Below are 21,605 nucleotides of genomic sequence, written 5' to 3'. Positions count from 1 at the left end.
TTTTCACTGGAGCACCCTGAACTACTGGTGTTCATGTGGGAAAGAAAGATGAGAACTGATATTAGCTAGAAGGAGATGCTTCTTCTAGATGGATTTTTACTTATGCTGGCTTTCTTTGGTCCCACTGGTATATCTAATCCTAAACTGTTTATTTTGTTATTTGAGAACAGTTCAATGGGGGAAAATCCATGTACAGAACTCAGCTCCTAATCCTAGCGTATGAAGACAGTGCTAGAGGAAGGGGGGTCTGTGTTTTGGAAGAACAGATCTTAGTGGCCATTTCTAGCCTGGCACAGCGTGGCTGAAGAAGTCAGCTGCCTCCCGGCATCTCAGGCTCCGTCCTGCTTCCCAGCCCTCTCCCTGCCTGTCCCCATATGACCCTGGGTCAGGGCTCTGCCATCCACCAAGCCACTCTCCCCAGCAAGGCAGGTGTATTCAGAGACGCTTGGAAACCATTTGGCAAAAGGAAAAGGAAGCCATTGTTAGCTTGCAGTTGGAGTCACATAACCTTTTCTTTCTGAAACATTTACATTCACATCCACATCTCCCTGTCGCTACAGAAAATTGAGGAATCTGTGCCCTATGCTTGGACGATGGAACAGAGCCACACCAAATTAGCAGAGCTGCTGGGCCTGAAAGAAATGACGGTGTCCCTTTCCTTCTAAAAAAAAAATCTGACTGAGAATGAAAAAGAATTTTAATCAAAATACAAAATAGGAATAAAGCATGAAGCTTTATTTTTCAACTACTGGTATCATACACATCATCCCCAAATACAGGAAAGTAGAGGGAAGCTAGTGAAAAATTTTTCTAGCTTGAAATGCCAGCATCTATCTACAAGGATAAGTATAGTGCTCAACAGCACAATATAAATTTAAAAGGGAAAATCTCCAAACTTCTGTATCTGAACCCTTAGCCTTGATTTGATATACAGAGTTGTCCCTAGAGAGACTAACCAAATAGCAAGCACACTGGCATTTCAACCACAGTAATAGCTCACTTTCCTCATTATGAGACTGATAAACTGCACAGACCTGGGAAAGGCAGAGCCAGCAAGAGTGGAATTAGTTCCCTGGCCCTGCCTTTTGTTGGACATGCTACATCAATTAAAACTACAACACATTTTTCAAAAAATGAAAGAAATCCCTGCATTGGCATCAGTTCTGGTTTGTAATCTCTGTAATGACCTCCATGCCTGGGGATTAAGGATTGCACAGGGTTGCAGCAATCAACCCCTTGTGGTCTTGGTTATTACAGCTTGGATAAATACACAGCTGCAACAAGGTCTTGATTAACATTATGAAAATTGGGGCCTGCACAAATTGAGTAATTGCTAGTAGCTTTTTGCTTTCTCTTTTTTGTTGATGTCCCTGCTTGAAATCCAGGTGGACAGTGACAGGAATTATTTGCACATGCTAAACTGGCCAGCAGAGACCCATGTTCTTCTCTGTTATTCTAGGTGGGAGTTGGGGACTCTATTCAAGGAGTGTCTGGGCAGAGCTTTCATGGGACTTTCCCAGCCAAGCCTCACTAAGGAAGTCACCAAAGCCAATCCAGGTGCCTGCACAGGTAGTGTCTCTAGAGACATCAATTGATTTGGAGGTTTCTCTGAAAATGAAGCAGCAGCTCTTGAGCAAACAGAATTGGGGCTGAGGTGGGGTAAGGATTGTTAATCAAAGGCTGTAGTGAATTGGGGGTTTGTACTGCGTTTGCACCATCCACAGGGCATGACTATGTGGCTACAATTATTGCAAGCCAGGACCATGGGAAACTTATCTCTTTCCAGTTTTTCTGAGCTGTGCATATGTGTGTGTGTGTGTGTGTGTGTGTGTGTGTGTGTGTGTGTGTGTGTGTGTGTCTACCAGTGTTTATGAGGGAACTAGGAATATAAATGTACTCTAAGTTTAAAAGCAGATAGACATGTTGAGGAGAGAGCTTAGGATAGCTCTTGTACACATAAAATTTGGCCCAGTAAAGTATTTTACAAGCTATTTGCAAGGCAGGGAGAGCTGTGCATCTCTTTGGCACTGTAGAGAGACAAACAGCAGAACCAGTAGATCTGGGGAAGTCTTCCCTAGGCTGAAGAATCTCCAGCTTCTCCATTTCCCCGTGAAGGACAGAGAGGGTCTCACCTTGACTTTTCCATAGCTTCCTTTGGGGATGAGAATCTTGTAGCCATTCACCTCCACTGAGAGCTCCTTCACCCAGGAGACGGCTGAACCCCCGCGGTGTTCGTTCTTGGCCTCCACACTGAAGAAAGGGAGGCTGGAAGTCTGCAAACACTGTCGGGCCAGCAAGTAGGCACAGGAGCCTTGGAAGTGGAAGAGGAAGCCGTCAAAAGTGTGGTAGTGTGGCTCCCCAAACACCACGCACGTGCTGGTTTCCATAGCGCTGCAGTAGAAGAATTTGCCTTTGGGTTCGCACACCTCGTAGGGGCTACAAGAAGCCTCCTGGCAGTAGATCTCATTGTTGAAATCCAGACAGCGGCACTTGATGGTGCAGTTCAAGTCGTCCCAAAACACCTCCCCTCGCCGAAGGAACTGTCCTGGGGAATAATGACATTAGAGCCAACATTTACTGAGCATTTACCCTGTGTGGTGGCATTGGGCTAAATGCTTTACTTCCATCATACCATTTAATCCATGTAAGAACCTGTTAGGGAGGTATGGTCGCCCTCATTTGACAAATGAGGAAACTGAGGCTTAAGAGAAGTTGAGTAATTCATCCAGGATCACTCAGCAACTCCGTGGTAAAGCCAGGATTCCAAGCGGAGTCTGTCTGAATCCAGTCTAAGCTCTTGGTATTATTATCTCCATGGCTGGTGAGCAAACTCACATTCAAGGAAAACCACATTATCATTAATCCATGGAAAAGGGTATGACACTTGGAAGTCATTTCCTGCCTTTTCTTCCGAAGGAAGAGCCAGTTTACCCAGGTTACTCAGCAACACTCATTGTTTGTTTGCTAATTTGTTCATTCATTTAACAGACATTTGTTGGGGGCCCAGTATGTGCCGGAAAAGGTCAATAGCACTAATCAGGAGTCAGATGTATGAGTATAAATCCCAAGCTCCCTGGGAAGATTCTGGAAAGCGCTGACCACTTTCTTGGCACGTTTAAAGGCTCATGAATCCTGCAGATGCTGCTTAGGCAAGATTTACACCTACACAAATTGTCTTCTTTCCCACTCTAGGGCCCGGTCCAAGTCCAGGACTCCTCTGTGTCTATGCACTGGACAGACCTTCTTGACAAATTCTAGGTCAGGAAGAGAATGAGGAAAGGGGAGGGGAATGGTTTGAAGGGATGTGATAATTTAAAAAAATTTTGTCTTTGGTAGAAGTGTGGTCTTTAAAATCATTTCCATAAATAAATGACCTCCCCACCAAAAAACTTTGAAATTTTCTGGTTGCTAACATCAACCTTTAATTGAAATAGAAACATTTCTGGGCTGGGGGCTGTGATCTAGTCCTTGCTGGGGGGTTGGGGTCAAGAGAACTGAGCAGCAGTCACAAATCTGCAATCAATTTCCAAGACTACTCACTCAACTTCCACCTATCTGTTTTCCTAACCTGTAAAATGCGGATACTGCTATTTCTCATCCTTGTCTCACAGGGAACAGTGATGCTATAAAAAAAGTTGACACAGGTTGATAGAAGTAGAAGCACTTGTAAAATAAGAATGTCTGAAAAGGCAAGTATCAAAGACACAGCATTAAGAAATGTAAATAACATCTCGAGTTTGTATAAAACTGACTATCGAGTGAATAGCACAGGGCTGCAAGGTTAACCCAAGTCGGGGGTGCGGGTGCATCGGTAACAGTCTTGGCTCTATCTGCCCAACAGGAACAATGATGTTTCAACAGGCAATTCTATTTTATACCTGTTGAGAATAGGGTTGAAAAATGAGAGAATAGATTTAGTCACATTCCCAATAGGTCATGTGCATCAGCCCTGAAAACAGGTCCTCAATCCTCAGCACTCCTTGGCACTAGTTAAGGGCTGTATGTATTGTGACAGCCTCCAGTCAGCATCATTTCCAGGCCCTGCTTTTTCAGGCTTTCAATAAATGAGAGGAAAATGCCTTTGAATAGAGGGGGTTTGGACCAAAAGGTAGAGTCTTTGAGATAATTTTGTTTGTGGAATGATGATATAATAAACCAGCTCTATGGAACACTTCCCCTGTATACCCCAGGCCAAATCCCAATCTCATTAGATTGATAGATGCCCAGAGGCACATAAAAATGCATAGCAGTCTATATAAGGATATTGAATTCATCCTGGATATGAAACCCAAACCTATAACTCAGGAGGAAAAGAATGAAGTCAAAGTGGAGACTGTGTACACAGCTGGCATCTGACCAATTCCACAGCTCTGCAAGCCAATGTTTTCTGTTATCACAGCATTTCATTCCCAGGACTCAGGTAAGAGGCTGTCACTGGGCACTCATGTTGTATGGCCATAGTCAGTCATCTCTGTGATGCCTGGACAAGGGGAAGAGGTATTTGGGTAAGAGTCTGCAACTTCTCAGGCCCCTGGTCCAGGCTGTACAAGGGAGGGAGAGAATGTGGTATTGAGTTGCTATCTCTCACAGACCTTAAGAGATGCTGTATTTATACTCTGTAGGGGAGGAGGGTACAATCTCAAATCCTAATGAGCTCTGGAACTAGATTATTTCCTATCCAGTTAATACCAGCTTAGCTGCAAAACATTTATTTGTTATTTTGAACATGGGGGATTTTACAGAGTCCACAGAGGCAAGAGCCCAGGCAGGCCATCTTCACACATGACCTACCTTAGAGCAGAGGCACTAATTACAGCACAGAGAATGGGGCAGAGGGCACAGGTGTGTCAGACCATGTGAATGTGGCTTTTCTGTATATTAAACACATTGAGCCCAGGTGCAGTGGCTCACACCTTTAATCCCAGTGCTTTGGAAGGCTGAGATGGGATGATGGCTTGAGGCCAGGAGTTCAAGACCAGCCTGGGCAACATGCTGAGACCCTGTCTCTACAAAAAATAAAAAATTAGCTAAGCATGGTGGTGGTTCCTGCAGTCCCAGCTACTCAGGAGACTGAGGTGGGAGGATCACTTGAGCCCAGGAGTTTGGAGTTCAAAGTTACAGTGAGCTATGATCATGACACTGTTCTCTAGCCAGCCTGGGTGACAGAGAGAGACGCTGTCTCCTAAACAAACAACAACAACAACAACAACAACAAATTGAAGCTGAGCCAAGAAAGAACCCCGAGACCTCCCAGGGCTGCCAAGACAAGCAGCAGTCCAAGCTTCTATCTGAGGGGGTAAGGGCACCTCCTCATTCCTATCCAAAACTTCCTTAGAGGTCTGGAAACACTTTTCCCATGGTCTTCCTCTGTGTTTCCACAGTACCCTACACACGTGTCTATCATAATATGTCTTATGCTGTGCCATCATTGTTCCCATGGCTCTGTCTCCTCTACCATAGTAATGTCATGGGCAGCTACAGCAGCTTTATCTCTAGCACCTCACAGAGTGGCTGGCATTTCAATGGAGCTCTTAAAATGTTTTTCAGAAAGATGCAATGGCTTGCTGAATGGCTGGATGACTTGATGGATGGGTAAGTAGGTGGATGGGTGGGTAGGTGGATGGATGGGTGGGTGAATGGGTGGATGGATGAATGGATGGATGGGTGAATGGGAGGGTGGGTAGATGGATGGATGGGTGGGTGGATGGGTGGGTGGATAGGTGGATGGATGGGTGGGTGAATGGGTGGGTGGGTGAATGAGTGGGTGGGTGGGTAGGTGGATGGATGGGTGGGTGGGTAGGTGGATGGATGGGTGGGTGGGTAGGTGGATGGATATATGGATGGGTGGGTGAATGGATGGGTGGGTGAATGAGTGGGTAGGTGGGTAGGTGGATGGATGGGTGGGTGAATGTGTGGATGGATGAATGGATGGATGGATAGGTGGATGAGTGGGTGAATGGGTGGATGGATAAATGGATGGGTGGGTGAATGGGTGGGTGGGTAGGTGGATGGATGGGTGGGTTAATGGGTGGATGGATGAATGGGTGGGTGGGTGGGTAGGTTGATGAGTGGGTGAATGGGTGGATGGATAAATGGATGGGTGGGTGAATGGGTGAGTGGGTAGATGGATGGATGGGTGGGTGGATGGGTGGGTGGGTAGATGGATGGATGGGTGGGTGGATGTGCGGGTGGGTAGATGGATGGATGGGTGGGTGGATGTGCGGGTGGGTAGATGGATGGATGGGTGGGTGGATGTGCGGGTGGGTAGATGGATGGATGGGTGGGTGGATGGGTGGGTGGGTAGATGGATGGATGGGTGGGTGGATGGGTGGGTGGGTAGATGGATGGATGGGTGGGTGGATGGGTGGGTGGATGAATGGGTGGGTGGGTGAATGGGTGGGTGGGTAGGTGGATGGATGGGTGGGTGAATGGGTGGATGGATGAATGGGTGGGTGGGTGGGTAGGTGGATGAATGGGTGAATGGGTGGATGGATAAATGGATGGGTGGGTGAATGGGTGGGTGGGTAGATGGATGGATGGGTGGGTGGATGGGTGGGTGGGTAGATGGATGGATGGGTGGGTGGATGGGTGGGTGGGTAGATGGATGGATGGGTGGGTGGGTAGATGGATGGATGGGTGGGTGGATGGACTAATGAACAGAGGCATTATTTCCTGCTTCTAATTTCTATAGCTTCTACTCCTGGAAGTAGAAATATTATCAAAAATTCTGTTTTCTAAATATTTTTGGACACATAAAAGCAGGAATTCATAAACCAGGATGTTTCTCTGAAAGTGCACGGTGAGTTTGTACATCTAAAGGGGTTCGATAGTTCAGAAAAGGCTCCAAACTTTGGGTACCCAATGTGAAGGACATCCATCCAGGTTCAACTACAGCTTGTTCACAGAGACCTAAAGTCAGCTTTGATTTTCCTCGAATTCCTGCACGTTTTGCTGATGCTGGGAAGATTTTAGGAGAAGTTACCGTAAAGACTTACACTACTTTTTGTTTCTTTTTTTTCTAATCATTCTAGGAAGTGCTGATTTACCCTCATAGGAACTTGGCAATACTCCAACTGCACCCACTCCTGTGGATCTACAAAGTGCAGATGGCAGAGTGAGAATAAGGATGAGAAGAAAAACGTAAAGGGCAGGGGGAGGAAATGGCAACAACAACAACGAAAATAATGTTAAACAGGAGGGTTCCCTTCTGTCCCTCTGGCTGAGAAATCACTCAAGATCCTGGTCCATTTTGGAGCTGTTCAGAACTGAGAGCTGTGTGCACATCCCAGAAAAGGACTTCCAAAGCCGCGAGGTAGCGAATGCAGGGTTTTAGCTCCTGATGTGATGAATGTGCATGCTAAAATTACCTTGATCTCCATTACCCAGCTGAGAGATGTCAAAAGAGTAAGGCTTTGGGAATGAGTCCGCCCCCATGGCTTAACTGCCTGTCAGTCTACCCTAAACAAACCCTGCCTTGCCATAGACAGAGGAAAAGCTTTACCCCTGGAGGTGCAGCCATTGGCTGGGTCAATTTCCTTTCCGTCAACTTTAAATGCCCAGCGGCCTGGAACATTGACGTTTGTGGTCTCCTGGATATTCACGATCTCGGGGGTTCTTGACCCCGGGAGGCTGAAGAAATTGGTGAGGTTTCCACCATTAAATCCTGCCTGCAGCACAAAAGGAAGAAGAGATTTTTTTAGTACAAAAATCCCCCATGGGTTAACTGGCCCTACTGTCTTATTTTTAGAATCCAGCACCTCTAAAATCAAGAGCCCTCTTTCCCTGGAGTCATTAGGGCCAGCATTCCAGGTGAGAAAGGACTGCCTAGTTCATTTCATAGCCGAATCAGGGTGCCAAACATGGGCAGGACTAGCCTCATAGTTCACCTGCGAGATCAGACGTGCATTTCTAGTTAAAAGCCAGGATTCCCTCCAGAATGCTGAGCCACAGAAGCAGAGAGTGCAGCAATGGAAACATGCGTGGGATGAAGTGGAGAGTCACCTACCTGTGCCATCACTCCACCAAGACCCGTCAGGGGGTCACCGCCACTAGCCGTCCCCGTGGTCCAGTTGATCTCGTAATAATTGAAGAGGGTGAATGTGTAGGAGCCATCAGACACCAGGACGGCCTGGAAGGTGTTCACCTACAGGATGGGAATGCGCAGTCTCATGACTTGCACTCCCCAGGAGGTCCTGGCCCCAGGGAGGTCCTCCCCTCACCCTGCGCCCTCCCCACCCACAGGCAGCTCAGAGCTGCTCTGCAGCCAGGCCCTCCAGCTCTGACTCCTCTCTGAATTTGTTCTCACCTCCAGTGGGAAAAGCAAGACATGTGGGATTGTGCATCTAAAAGAGAAATTGCCTGAGATAAACCCAGAGTCTGACTCAGCGTCCGCTTACATCTCTGACTTCTACCAGACAGAAAATTCAGAGGCCCGGCTAAGCGTGTGATAATGTGAAAGCACCTATAGATGGCAGCATGAGAATAAACTACAGGAAAGACACTCGGCCGGGGACCAGGATGAAAGCACCCATTCCCCTTGCAGAGTGGGTTGGAAGAGGGAGCAGATACCAGTCCCTGTGATTAAAGTGGCCATGTGGATTGTGCTCTCTCCCTTCCCGGAAAACAACATTAATCTTGATGAGATGTCTCCCTTTTTAAAAATCAAAGTGAGAAAGTGATTTTTAAAAAGCACTTTGTGGAGAGAAATTACTCCTCTAATTGAGCATTTGTGCATCACTTTATTTCTGCAAAATCGTCAACATTCATCTGTACCCCAGACCAATGCTAAGATCGTATTGGCCCACGCATATCTTATAGCTAAGAAAACTAGGCACTCTGGGAAATGAGTTACTGGAAATTTCACAGTGACCCAGCAACAGAAAACGGGATTTGCGCCAGATTCCCAGTCCATCTCTCAGAGCACTGCCATTCCATGCTGTCTTCATTTTAAACTTTTTAGGATAGAGATGTTATTTAAATTCATATGAAACCTGTAAACGGTTTTCAGAAATAAGCTGTAGCAAACCCTGTCCTTTATATTTTCCACTTGCTAATCCTTACCCCTTGTCACATGTTTTCAAAAAATTTAATAGAAATAGAGTTAAAAGGAGAGGCTGCTTTTGACCTTTTTCTATTCAAACCTAGCACTTTTCCCTGCTGCCTGACAGTGTCCTGGTTAACAGTCTGTCCGATGCAGAGGAAGACACAAATCCTTATCCTGTGTAATCAAACTGGGGTAGAGGATCTTGGAAGCCCCAAATCTCCCCATTCTAGATGATCCCAGAAAGGGAGGCAAGCTACGAGTAAGAAGAGCCCTTTTTGTAAAGAACTTTTCTTCCCACGCTCTGTGCTGGCCACAGCTGATGGCGTTTGTGATAGACTTGCTCAGGTATATGCCTTCAGTCTCTGGCCCCATTCGACAGAAGAGGAAAGTGGGACACAGAGATGAGTGAGCAGTAGGTTCAAGATTGCTGTAAGGTCACCAGCAGGCTCTTTTTCAAGGGACAGGTGCGAAGTCAAGGTCACACAAGGACTAAAGCTAGAGCCTCCTTTAGACCAGGATTCTCCTTCAGAAGGGAATTCCTTCTCCCACAACGAAGCTGGAAATATCTGGTCCAAGCAGGTCTCAAGAGCAATCCATTTCCAACCCCTGAAGTCACCTCTAAACCAACCAGCCATCCCAGTGACACCCCAGAGGCTGACGGCCACCAGCACACACCGTGGCTCACTCTCACACATTCCTACACTACAGAATTCTTCCACATTCATTCGAAGACTCTTCTGGATAAAAAACCTTTTTTGCTTCTGAGGACTTCAGCCATACCCGGAGGAGGCAGCTGAAGAAAGAAGAGTCTGGGATTTGGAGTTGGAGAACTTTGGTTTGAACCCCTGCTGTGTCTCCTAGGAGATATGAATCCTATCCTTTTTCTTGCCACTTGAAGGAGATACTTGGCCTCTCTGGACCTGTTGCCTTCCCTTGAAATTGGAGACAGTACTCGTCCGGGAACATTTTGGGGAGGGTTAAATGATATGCAAAAGTAGCCTTCAGCACCAGACACATAGTAAGCCCTCAGTAAATACTAGTTTTCCTTCCTCGAAGTAAACACGTCCCGTTTCCTTCCCTTCTGTTGGCCTCACATGAGAATTTTTGCCTGTAAAAGACCTCTCAAGCCCAGTGTTTAGCTGGCCTGTGATATGTGTTTCTATACGGAAGGGGAAACATGGAATAACAGGATGAAAGAGGTGGGGCCAATTTCAAAGATGGTGATGGATGGACACTTTCGCAGCTCCAGAGAAGTACACCATCTTTTTTTCTCCAAGGAGCTCAAAGCACTTAGAGGTTACCTCATTCATCCTCATAGAAAGAGTTCTCACCTAGTTCAGAAATTTACTCCAAAGTACAAGCCAGAAAGTATCTAAATTATCTTGCCATTTTTATTGCCAATGGAAGTTTTTTTGAAAAACTGGTGGTCAGCATTTGATGGGCATTTCTTCCCTCCACCCCATGCCACTAAAATTTATCGACTGCTGGCATCCCGCATTCTAACGCTGTAAGATATGAGGCTTAAAGGATATAAAACATCACCCGAGGACTCGTTAGCGATCCACAACGTGACAGAGGGAAATGTATGCTTCTTTAGAGGTTATTTCTAGCCAATGCATCCGCTGTTTAAACTTGTGTCTTTCTGTTCTACAGAACCTCTTAACGATAAAGTGCTTCTTGATGCTCTGGCTAGAAGGTGCTAAAACATAATGTGTTCGTGGTGTCGCAGCTGTGAACTGCAAACCCAGCACTTTTTCACCTCTCTCTCGCTCAGTCGTTTTTGTTCCACCCCTAAACAACTGACTCATTGCCAAGGAAACTGGAAAACAGATGGAATTGGAAATAATCCTAAGTAAGTGGAGGGCAGATTTTTTGAGTTGTCTTTGCTTACTAGAAATTATACAGTTGAAGATGTGTCTACTACTTCAAAACTCTCCACTGGCAAAGTCACCCAAACAAGCTGCAGGCTTTTGTGAAAACTGCATTCTGTCCCTTTATGTAGAAAGTTGATTATCTCTGCGATAATGCCAGTGATAATCTTTCTTATTTGACTTTTATTTGACTGCTCATTTGGGATTTCAGAGCAGATGTTGAAATTTTATTCATGAAACACTTTCACTGCCCACTCTAATTAACATCAAATATGAATAATTTCAGCCCTGGTCACAATAAAAAAAAAAAAATGTCACAACATAATGAGCCAGTTCATTTGGGCCCAAACTTGGGACGCTATTTTTCTCTTCCAACCATATTTTACTGGGGAAAGAGGGAGGAAATTAGGGATGGAGGGAGGCATTTGTACCTCTGGCAAGAGAAAAGGACCTTTGGGTCCCTAGATGGGCTCCTAAGCATGTGGCCTGGAATGGGTCTCCGTACCTCAATCACTCTCCTGCAAAATAGGAATGTCACTTACAGCGGGAAAGTTCTTGAGGGTTTTTTTAGGCATTAGTAATGATTTGTGATAGGGTGACATATCTTCGGAAATATTACAGCTGACTGGGCTGGTTAGCTGTGATAGTTCCCTCTGTTTCCTGCAAAGTGGGTAGCAAGACTCATTAGTTTAACTCAAGGGAACTGACACTCCTTAGCTCTAATAATTAGACTCCTTCACGGTAGCGAAGATGGACAAGAATTAGATGTCAGGTTATGAAGTGGAAAGCGGAAAATTTGAATTATTACAGGTGTGGTGCTGCTGCCTCCATAAAACGTGACTTCCTCCCACGTCACAATGAAAACCCAAGTGGCAGAGAAGGTTGCCATGTCTTTGAAGTACTTCCTGATGTCCTTGGTGGCTCTTTTCAAGATGACAGGGTCCATGGTCTCTCTGTAATAGATCTCGCCTCGAATTCCATTGTGCACATCTGCCCAAAATGGGGCGATGAAGGCCCTCCCATCCGTCAGGGGAAAGGATTCCGGCGTGAACTGGCTCACTAGCACGTTGAAGGAAACAACTCCGTTGTTATTGACCTATGAAAATAAGAGAGGTTTTGCACAGTGGATCTGAAACCATAACAACTTCAGAGTCACAGACCAAGACAGACATTCGCCTAATTGTATGAATGAAAACAACTTTTAAACTACTGAATTAGAACCCCCAAATGCCGGCTTCCATTGCTTAAACTAAGAGGTTCGTTTACTTCCAGACAAACTCATTCGTTTTCTTTCACATTCGATTTGTAACTAGCTTCATTTCTGATTAATAATCAGTCTCATTTTCATGTTCCCTATCCTATCTCTATTATACTTATCAAATGCTCCTGAGTTGTGCTTGTGCATGTGCGTACGTGTGTACTGCAGGTGAGATGTGCATGTGTGTGTACTGCAGGGTGTGTGTGTACTGGGATGAGGTGTATGGGTGTGTGTGTTCTGGGGATGGGTGTGTGTGTGTGTACTGTGGTGAGGTGTGTAAGAGTGTGTGCACTGGAGTGGGGGTGTGTGTGTATTGGGGTGAGGTGTGTGTGAATACTGGAGCATGTGTGTGTACTGGAGTGGGCTTTGTGTGTGTATTCTGGGGTGGGGAGTGTGTGTGTGTGTACTGGGGATGGGGTGTGTGTGTATACTAGGATGTGTATGTGTGTGTTTGTGTACTGGGGTGGGGCGTATGTATACTAGGTTGGGGTGTGTGTGTGTGTGTGTACTGGGGGTGGTGTGCATGTGTGCTTACTGAGGTGGGACATATATGTGTGTACTGGGGGTGATGTGTATGTGTGTGTATATTGGAGTGTGTGTGTGTGTACTGGGGTGGACAGTGTGTGCATACTGGAGTGGGTGTGTATATATGTATATACTGGGAGTGGGTTGTGTGTGCTTACTGAGGTGGGATGTATATGTGTGTACTGGGCATGGTGTGTGTGTGTGTGTATACTAGGGAGGGTGTGTACGTGTGTGTGTACTGAGGGTGGTGTGTGTGTATGTATATTTGGATGTGTATGTGTGTGTACTGGGAGTGTGTGTGTGTATGTATACTGGGGGTGGCGTGTGTGTGTGTGCTGGGCCAGACAGGGAGTAACACGGTTACTAAAGATAGATTCAGGGTCACTAATACAAAATAAGCAGGAAAAAGAAATAAGCATGGAAGTAAAGTGAAATTTGAAAATTGAGGTGCTCTATGTTAGGCCTTGCTTCCTATTTTATGATGAAAGAGGAGTGTCAGAGAAAGAGAAATCAAACACTCCGTCCAACTCCAGTCTCCGACGAACAATATTCTGCTGTGGGTGAGACATTTAAAAGACCTCCACTGATGTCACAACCACTCCTGTGCTCAGAGCAAGGACAAGGTTAAGACCTACAGATGCCCAGTTCCATTCCAGCTCGTGTGGTGTGATACTGTCTTAGTACAATCGCTGCATAAAAATTGAGGCATGACTATGTTGTTTATATAAATGACTATCTTATGATGATTTCTTCATGATCTGTAAATGGCTTAGTAAACCAATTAAATAGGAAACCTTACTGGAAATCACAAGCCAAGATACACCCTCAGTTTACAAGGGACCTGTAAACAATTCAACCTCTGCCTGAATCTTTAGCTCTGTATGTTGGTAGATAAACTGATTTAACTCCGTGGCTTACATGGCTTCAGCAGCAGAGGTGCCTGTAGTGAAACTGCAATGATTGGATATAGAAAACCTGGAGATAATTTTCCTATACACTCCAATCATATGTTAATTTCCTGTTAACCAGTAACATTATGGACATTAACAGTGGCCCAGATCCCAGAGGCAAGTTATCAAGGCCTGGGCCAAGGGTAGGTCTACATGTTTGGAAGTAAGGCTTTGGGTTTGGAAGAGACATTAAGAGTCTGTTGTCTTCCAGTAATAGGGAACATCCTAGAGGCTTGAAGAAAACTGCACTACTCAAAGTGTTGGAAATGTAAGGAACAATGTATCCTCAAGTAAGTCTGCCTCAGGTTAAGGACCCTCCTGTGGCAAGGGCAAGAAAAAATTCTTCAGACTCCTTATCACACAGTGCAATAGAGAAGTAAAACTAGCTTAACTGGGCTTCCAATACGGAAGTCCTCACTCCCTTATTGCCAAAATCAGGTCAACACATCCCAAAACTTAAAACCAGCTATTGCAGACTAGGGAGGCCCTGTCGTGAGTAGAGAATAAAAGGCGTTTCAGGATGTCAGAGTGAAGTGTTTGCTAGGGAACAATAGGTGTAATTAAAACACACAGACTGGCAGAGGAAGCTGGTGATGACTCACATGTGTCTTGATTATATCCTATGGTTGAGATCAGTGGTTCTCAAACTTTTGTGGGCATCAGAACCACTTGGAGGACTCATTAAAACACAGATTACTGGCTCCTCCTCCCAGAGTTTCTGACTCAGTAAGAGTGAGGTGGGGCCCAAGAAATGACATTGCTAAAGAGTGCCTGTGCAACCCTGCCTCTGCAGGTTCAGGGACCACCAGTTAGGTAATGGAACAGGGAACTCTTTTCTAGCGGGAATCATCCCGGAGCCATAAATCAAAAGTTGGGAAGAGAGAGGTCCCAGAGGTAGAGATGGCCAGAGGTGGACATGCTTAGGGTTGCATTCTTCCTCCAGGGATGTGGTATAATCCCTCACCCAGTTCTTTAAGGCCAACAATAAAGGCAGGCTCGGTTGCTCTGAGTCTTCCTCTTCATGTGCAACCGTTTCACTAGCAGCAAACCCAATGATCCAAAAAAACAAAAACAAGAACCTGAGAACATAGGTGCCTAGAAGAGCTCTGATCACAAATGGGACCATTTCTTAGTGTGGGTTGGGCGATGGGATCCTCTGGCCTATCTACAGACGATTATTGAGGGTGGCCAATTCTGCAAACAACTTTGATATAATAGTTGATTACCCCTCTACTGTGTTCAGACTTGGCTTCGAATTGGTAGGAAGCCCAAGAACAACAGATGCCTAAACTTTTCACACCCCCAGAAGGGAAAGAAAAATGATATTGCTCCTACTGTGGTTCATTGTATCTTTTTATCTCATTGAGTAGCAGAAATAATGTTCATGGCATTGGGGCTTCTGCTTCACTTCTATGTTTAATCACCCACAAAAGCAATTTATTACCCTGTATACTCCTCCACCATGAACATTAGCCATTAAATATACCTTTGACTTTCTTAATCATAAAACCTATCAGCTCATGAAATCTCAGAACTTGTCGTTTTGGCTGCCAATAAATCCTCCCTTCCCAGAGCTCTGGAAGAGGATACTTAAAATGCTTTTCTTAATGACAAACAAAAGGGAGAGCCAGAGAGCAACAGCTGGGCTGCTTCTCCACTTACATAGACAGTGCGGTAAGGAACACCAAAGAAGAAAACTGGGATGGCCAACTTAATCTCAGATGAGCTTCCATCGTCTACTTTAGGGGTTTTGGTGTCATTCTGCCAAAATGGATACATGAGCTCCCTGGGCTGAGCTGTCAAGAGAGATGATGGTTAGATAGATGGCAGCTCCCTCTTCCGTTTGGCAAGCTACATCCCTCCTACTTACTGAAGTCAGTTTCTTTCAGTAAGGCTTGCAAGCTGAACACAAGTCACACTGCCTTCTCATTCATCCTAAACCTAGGCCATACACAGTGCAGTATCTTCTGCCTCTGGGAAAGGGGAGAACGGGAATGATAATGTTTCTCCGTAGGAGAAAGCGCTTTGTGCACGTTCTTGCACTTTCATGCATCTTGGTGATATCTATGGTTACAACTGGCTGGAAATTTGTGAAATTTCCCTGGAACCTTGAGCTTTCTGGGTACTGAGAGGCAGCCTCTAGGTCTGGCATGGCCACAGTTTTGAAGCTCCCTTTCTAGATCAAGAATTCCACTATCGTGTCTTTTCCTGAAAGGAGTTCCCTCCCTCTTGCCGCACAATTGGAGAAAATCCCAGATCCCAGAAGGAAATAAACAACAGCGGGAACTGGGACAAAAGTGGGAGGAGAGGATTTGTAGTAATTGGCCCATGAATGACCTTGATTGAGGGCTGGCCCTGCAAGAGGCTCTTTGTCCAACTCCTTTTTACAAAAGACAGACACAAGATCCTCCGGGGTCAGGGGGTTGGGTCCTTGAGAACTCTTTGGAGAGGAATTGCAGGGCTCTGACTGGTCCTCCTGGTCACGGGAGAGCTATCACACAAACACACACTGCACCCCGCCGTGACAGGGTTACCCCCTCTCCTGGCAGCCCCGGCTTGCTGCTCCCAGGTTTCCCATCCATACTGTTGCAAGGTGTGGCTCAGTTTTGTGGGAGAAATCAGACAAGTTCCCTAGGGTCTGCATCACTGAGGATCAAGTCCAATAGTATCTGTGAAATAATCTACATTTTGGATGTTACTTTTCTCTGCCTCTGTCCTTTCTTCCCTGAATGAATATAAGACAATAGGACACTATCATTTTCTCCCTTTTTCCCTTTTTTTAAATTTCTCATTCTCGGGGGCAGCGGCAAGTCCATTCTGGGCATCAGCCACACTTCTTGAGGTACCTGCTTGCTGCCATGAGATGCTGACACCCCCATTCTCATGTCGGGCCTTCTCCCCGGGAAAGTCCCTGCTCTGTGCTGATGGAAGCAATAGGCTGGGGAGCAACCGGCCAAAGACCGTCTTTGCTCCTTTGGGAGGCTTTTAGTGAACAGACAACAGCTCATGTAAAAGAGAGTGCAAAGGGGCCAGAAAGCAGGCCTGTTGCACCAGGCCAAGAGCCCGCTCTCCATTTCTGAAGCAGGGAGCAAGAGGAGTTCTGCCTCAACGAAGGGCTAATTTCTTTCCAGGGGCTGACATCTGAGGAAAGCAGGGAAACGAATCTGGTCATTAGTGTATATGCATCGTCCAAATCCCAGAAGTTGCTGAGAAGCCGCCCGAATTTGAGCCTGTAGAAGGCACTGTGTCAGATCATAGGCGCTCTGGGCCCATGAGCTGTATTTAGTTTACAACCGGCAGGTAAAAAGGGGTCTTCTAACATTTCTATTTACATAATAGTAACAAATTAAAAATTCCTAGAAGGTATGAATTTAAAAAAAAATCTTTATAATCGCTACGACAGTATTATACATAGGTACTTATTTCTCAAGTTAACAGTAACAAATTGTGTCCTGGCATGGATTTATCCTTCATGGGGAACTTTTTAGGAGTCGTGCCCAAGTATGAATGAGGGCTTAAATTCACACTGAATCATCATCATTTTTTGGAAAGATTAATTGGTATTTTGGGCTGCATTGATTGGCCAATCTGCCTAGGGAATGGAAAACCCATAATACCCCTTGGAGGAGACAGAAAACCATGGCCAGGGAGAATGACCCTAACCTCCTCTTCTGCTGCAAAGGTGAGGCAGTTTGCAAGATTCTTCTCTTTGCGGGTGATCCTAATTAGTTCACGATTTTGAATAGGAAAGAATGGACAGTTAAATATTTTTAATTTTAAGAAGGATACAAACAATAAGAATATCTAATATGGTAAATAATACTTGTCAAATGAAAAGGAGGGTGCTAAATACAAGGGCATAGGTTTAAACTACAGTAATTAACACCTCAGAAGCCATTATTATTAAAATATATATATATATAAAAAACTGTTAGCAGCATGGCCTATCAATAACATCAGAGTTGCTAAAAGAAAGAATATCCCTATTCATGCTTGCCCTAAGCCGAGAATTTCACAATAAACATAGCTATGTTTCCAGGATTTTTTTTTCCACCAAATAAAATGTTCTTTCTTGGAGCTGGGGTAGGAGGTTGAAGTCACGGGCCCTCTTTCATTCTCGTGGGGTCTCACACTGTGGTTTAACTGTTTAAATTCACCAGCTCTGGAAAAACATGAGCGCTGCACAGGGGCTGAACACGTGCACCTCAGACTTGTGCTCACGTGCCACCTGAACTAGACAAACTCTCAAAGTAAAGAAAAGTGCCTTAGAATTTTAGCCATAAAATGTTAAAATCTATGTAGACTACCCCATCTTTGTCTAAAATCCAAAACAACAGTAGAAGAAAATATATGTGGCCTTTCACTTACGCAGGGCAATGTTACACAGAGAAAGAGAAGGAATCACTGAGGGGAATAATTATCTTATTTAACTTGAAGTTTTAGATTTGGGGGCCACGCAAAAGGTCACTGATATACAAGCCACTGACATCAATACTATTGTAATTTCCTAGGTTTTGGCCAAAATAAGTAGATTATTTAAAGTCTCCACCACAAATTAAATGCCTTAATGGGAATCAGTGATCAGACATGAGGTGCACATACACCTATCTTATCTACTTTTAATGGAAGTGTTTTGCATTATTTTAAAGATCTACTCCATTAGCACAGGGCAAGCTGGTATATACAAATAGTATTTGAAGTTAAATCAGAAAAAAGTGGGAATATAAGTAAACCTCATTTAGAGTTAATGAATTTTACCCTTGATAATAGAATTTAATTACATTTTTCTCGTGTGTCTGTAGACACACGTGCACCTGCCCTTACAATTATGGTTCCTAATAAACATGTCTCTTTATCAATTCAAGAGCATGCTAACTGAGAGCTTTACGGAATTCTGTAGTACTCACCTTGGTGCCGTACAAGTGCGAAGATGAAAGAGACCCAAATTCTAAGGAATGATGAATAATTCATCCTGGAATTTTAAAAAGAAAAAGAAAAAAAAAATCCCCAGCTTGCCAGAGTAAATAGAACACCAGGTGTGTTTGGTGGCGAATCCCAAGACCATCAATACCATCATAGAACAAATTCACGTGACAACATCAACAGTGCTGAGTCGGGCTGAAATCCCCTGAATGCTGGCAGGTCCTCCTAAGTTCAAAACTTCACGAACAAATTACAGATGCCCAGAAGAAGCCAGTCTGGAAGTGTAATGAGATCGTTCTAATTGTCAAGTAATTATTTAGAATTAGTGAGAGCAGTATGAGTAAAGGAAAGGTATCTCCTGTGCATCGAATAAAGCACCGAAAACTAGGACCCAACGCTAAAGATGCATGCGGGTCCCGGGTTGTGTCTCTGCAGCAGAAACCACACCCCGGTGAGACCTGGCTTTCCTAATTTTCACAACAGCTTTCCACCAAGATCAAACAAACATTGGTTAAAGCACAATGTGTTCTACAGCTAGGAGAATTTAGAGTTTGCCATCACCTTCTCCATAGAAGGGAGCCGATCCATCATTCTGAAGTATTGACCAGAGTCAGGGCCAGTCTACTCTGTTCACTGACTTCACATAGTGAAATGAATGATAGAAACATTAGTAATAAAAAAAGAACCCGTCCAGAATTGGAATCACAATAAAAATAGAATCCAGTGCACAAGCAACCAATTAATTCCAGCAAGTTAATTAAAGAAGGAACACAGCAGAGATGAACTTGTTTTTGTGTTAGTTTACAATCAGTTGCACGGTGGCTTTACCCTCCATTAGGAGCACGTTTTGTCTGTGTCATTCTGCAAAGCTACAATGAGAACACGGATGCAAGCTCAAGTTAGATATCACCAAAGTGCACGGCTAGACCATGAAGTCTCCTCCTGAGAGTATTCTTAAAAAGAAAAACCTTCCTCTTATCATTTGAAGTTATCACAATTCTTCAGCCAAACTTTCATGGGAAAGGCAATTTATCCTGTGAGAGTTTTATTGCAAATCTTTAGTTGTCAAGTATATATGTTGTAATTTCAAGCACATATTAAATATTAGACAGTTTTGCTGGAAACGGTACAAAGGCTTTAGCAGAGATCACACACAGCTTTAACGGAGACAGATGCCATGCAAGTTTAAGACTATAGCCCTTAGGGAACTGTTTCAGAGAGAAGAAAGAAGGATTCATTTAGATATTTGTATTTACGAAAAATGTCACTAACCTGTTCTGTAGAGGCTGGAGGAATTGAGTCAGAAATATTAAGCCAAATCTTGGTAAGCCAGGAAAAATTAGCTAAAACAAGAATTCATGTCAGTTCTCCTCAACTTGTTGCCAATAATTTCTGATTCCTGAAATGATGTCTGAATCCCGCACTCTTAAAACCAAAAATTAAGTTAGTCCTGCACTAGAGACAGGTAAGTGTTGAGTTGCAATCAAGTTTTTTTCTATTGATTAAGGAAAAGTAAATCTAAAGATCAGTTTCAGGATTGCGTAGAGAGGTTCTTTTCCTGAAAAACTAGACCTTTTTTCCCCCCTTAAAAAAAAAAAAAAAAAAAAGGTAGATTCAGATGGAAATGTCAGGTACTTGGAGCTGAAACCTTGGGCCTTTCTGATCAGAATCACTTTGCACTGAAAAACACAAAAGAAAACCCCCCTTCTACCTTTGTACCCAAAAGAAGGCAACTGTATAATGTTACAGAATTAGCATCCACCGGCATGGGATTAAAACTCCAAACAAAGCAGCTGCCTCCAACATTTAAATGAAGTTGGTTTTTCTATTAAAGTCTTTTTTTGTTTCTCTGGTTTTGAACAGTCGCCACAGATAGGCTCTACTCTATTTTTTCACAGGTATGCATGAAGTATTTAAAGAAACTTTTCCAAACTTTTTAAGTTTTATGCACTCTCTTTTCTCTCTGATGCATCGCTCTGCAGGAGATAGGACAGGGCCCTTTCCAGGCAAAATCTAACAAGGGACCTAGTGCTAGACATGATCTTCCACAAGGGAAATCTCAAACTGTGGCCTGGAAACCTCCCCTGACACCCAGTGAGGGTCACTGGAGGCAGAGGGGGGAGATAAACCCCTCCTGATAAAAGTTTGCAGTAAGTAAATAGTTTAAACGGCATGTGAATAAGGGGAAAACGTGCTCGGTTAGATGCTTCCAAGCATCCAGTAGATGTGGAATGAGCAAAACTGGCTAAGGCATAAGCTGAATCTACTATTCGAAATGTTTAAATGGAATTTATCAAGAAAGAAGTAACTTGACTGTAGCAGGAAAAAAACTCTTCTGTAAATCAATGGGAATTTAAAAATTATTCCAAATTTTCTCTGATCAGACATTTAAATGCCAACTGTACAAAAGAAATATAATTCTAGGTTTAAGCATGTTGTCACAAGAGTGTTTGGTGAACTAAATTTTTTAGTTTAAATTACTCCATGTTTTTCCAAAAACCTGTGAAAATTCAGCAGGTTTCCCACATTGTTTATTCTCTCACTGGTGTTATGAATCCTCCACACATATTTACTTACAGATGTTAAATGACTGCTTCTCTCCAAATGACTCACATTTATTTATTTTTCTTTGGATTCTAGGAGTGCTTAGAATGGCACATATTTATATAACAGAAAAGCTAGTTTCTTGGGTGCCTATCTAAAATAAAATTAAGTTCAAATCAAAGACACATTAGAGAAGGATTCTCTTTGTCCAGCCTTAGGTTTTAGTCCAGTAGTCAATCTACATGTCTTGAAGCAAAATCGTTGGCTCCGTTTTTCGTGTTAATTTACAATCAGTTGCACGGTGGCTTTACCTTCCATTAGGAGCACTTTTTGTCTGTGTCACTCTGCAAAGCTGCGATGAGAACACGGATGTAAGCTCAAGTTAGACATCACCAAAGTGCATGGCTAGACCATGAAGTCTCCTCCTGACAGTATTCTTAAAAAGAAAAACCTTCCTCTTATCATTTGAAGTTATCACAATTCTTCAGCCA

General features: G+C 44.1%; 1 protein-coding gene across 3 annotated transcripts in view; it reads right to left on the bottom strand.

The window, feature by feature from the left end:
* LOC103248666 (tubulin-specific chaperone cofactor E-like protein) overlaps positions 1–21,605 on the bottom strand; it is a 165,423-nt gene that overhangs the window by 70,371 nt on the left and 73,447 nt on the right. For 2 of the 3 annotated variants that reach the window (XM_038005084.2, XM_008021233.3), the window contains 6 exons: positions 18,555–18,619; positions 15,310–15,443; positions 11,723–12,010; positions 8,006–8,143; positions 7,502–7,667; positions 2,133–2,545 (listed from right to left, as the gene is read on the bottom strand). In XM_038005084.2, coding sequence (XP_037861012.2) covers positions 2,133–2,545; positions 7,502–7,667; positions 8,006–8,143; positions 11,723–12,010; positions 15,310–15,443; positions 18,555–18,619 — 1,204 coding nt within the window. Of the gene's footprint in view, positions 1–2,132; positions 2,546–7,501; positions 7,668–8,005; positions 8,144–11,722; positions 12,011–15,309; positions 15,444–18,554; positions 18,620–19,842; positions 20,160–21,605 lie in introns of those variants that run through there. The other variant, XM_008021232.3, reaches the window with a different exon arrangement.

The sequence above is a fragment of the Chlorocebus sabaeus genome, chromosome 1 (genome assembly GCF_047675955.1).
Source record: "Chlorocebus sabaeus isolate Y175 chromosome 1, mChlSab1.0.hap1, whole genome shotgun sequence".
NCBI lineage: Eukaryota > Metazoa > Chordata > Mammalia > Primates > Cercopithecidae > Chlorocebus > Chlorocebus sabaeus.
Note: the sequence above shows the minus strand (reverse complement) of the source record. Positions and strands in the feature narration are given on the sequence as shown.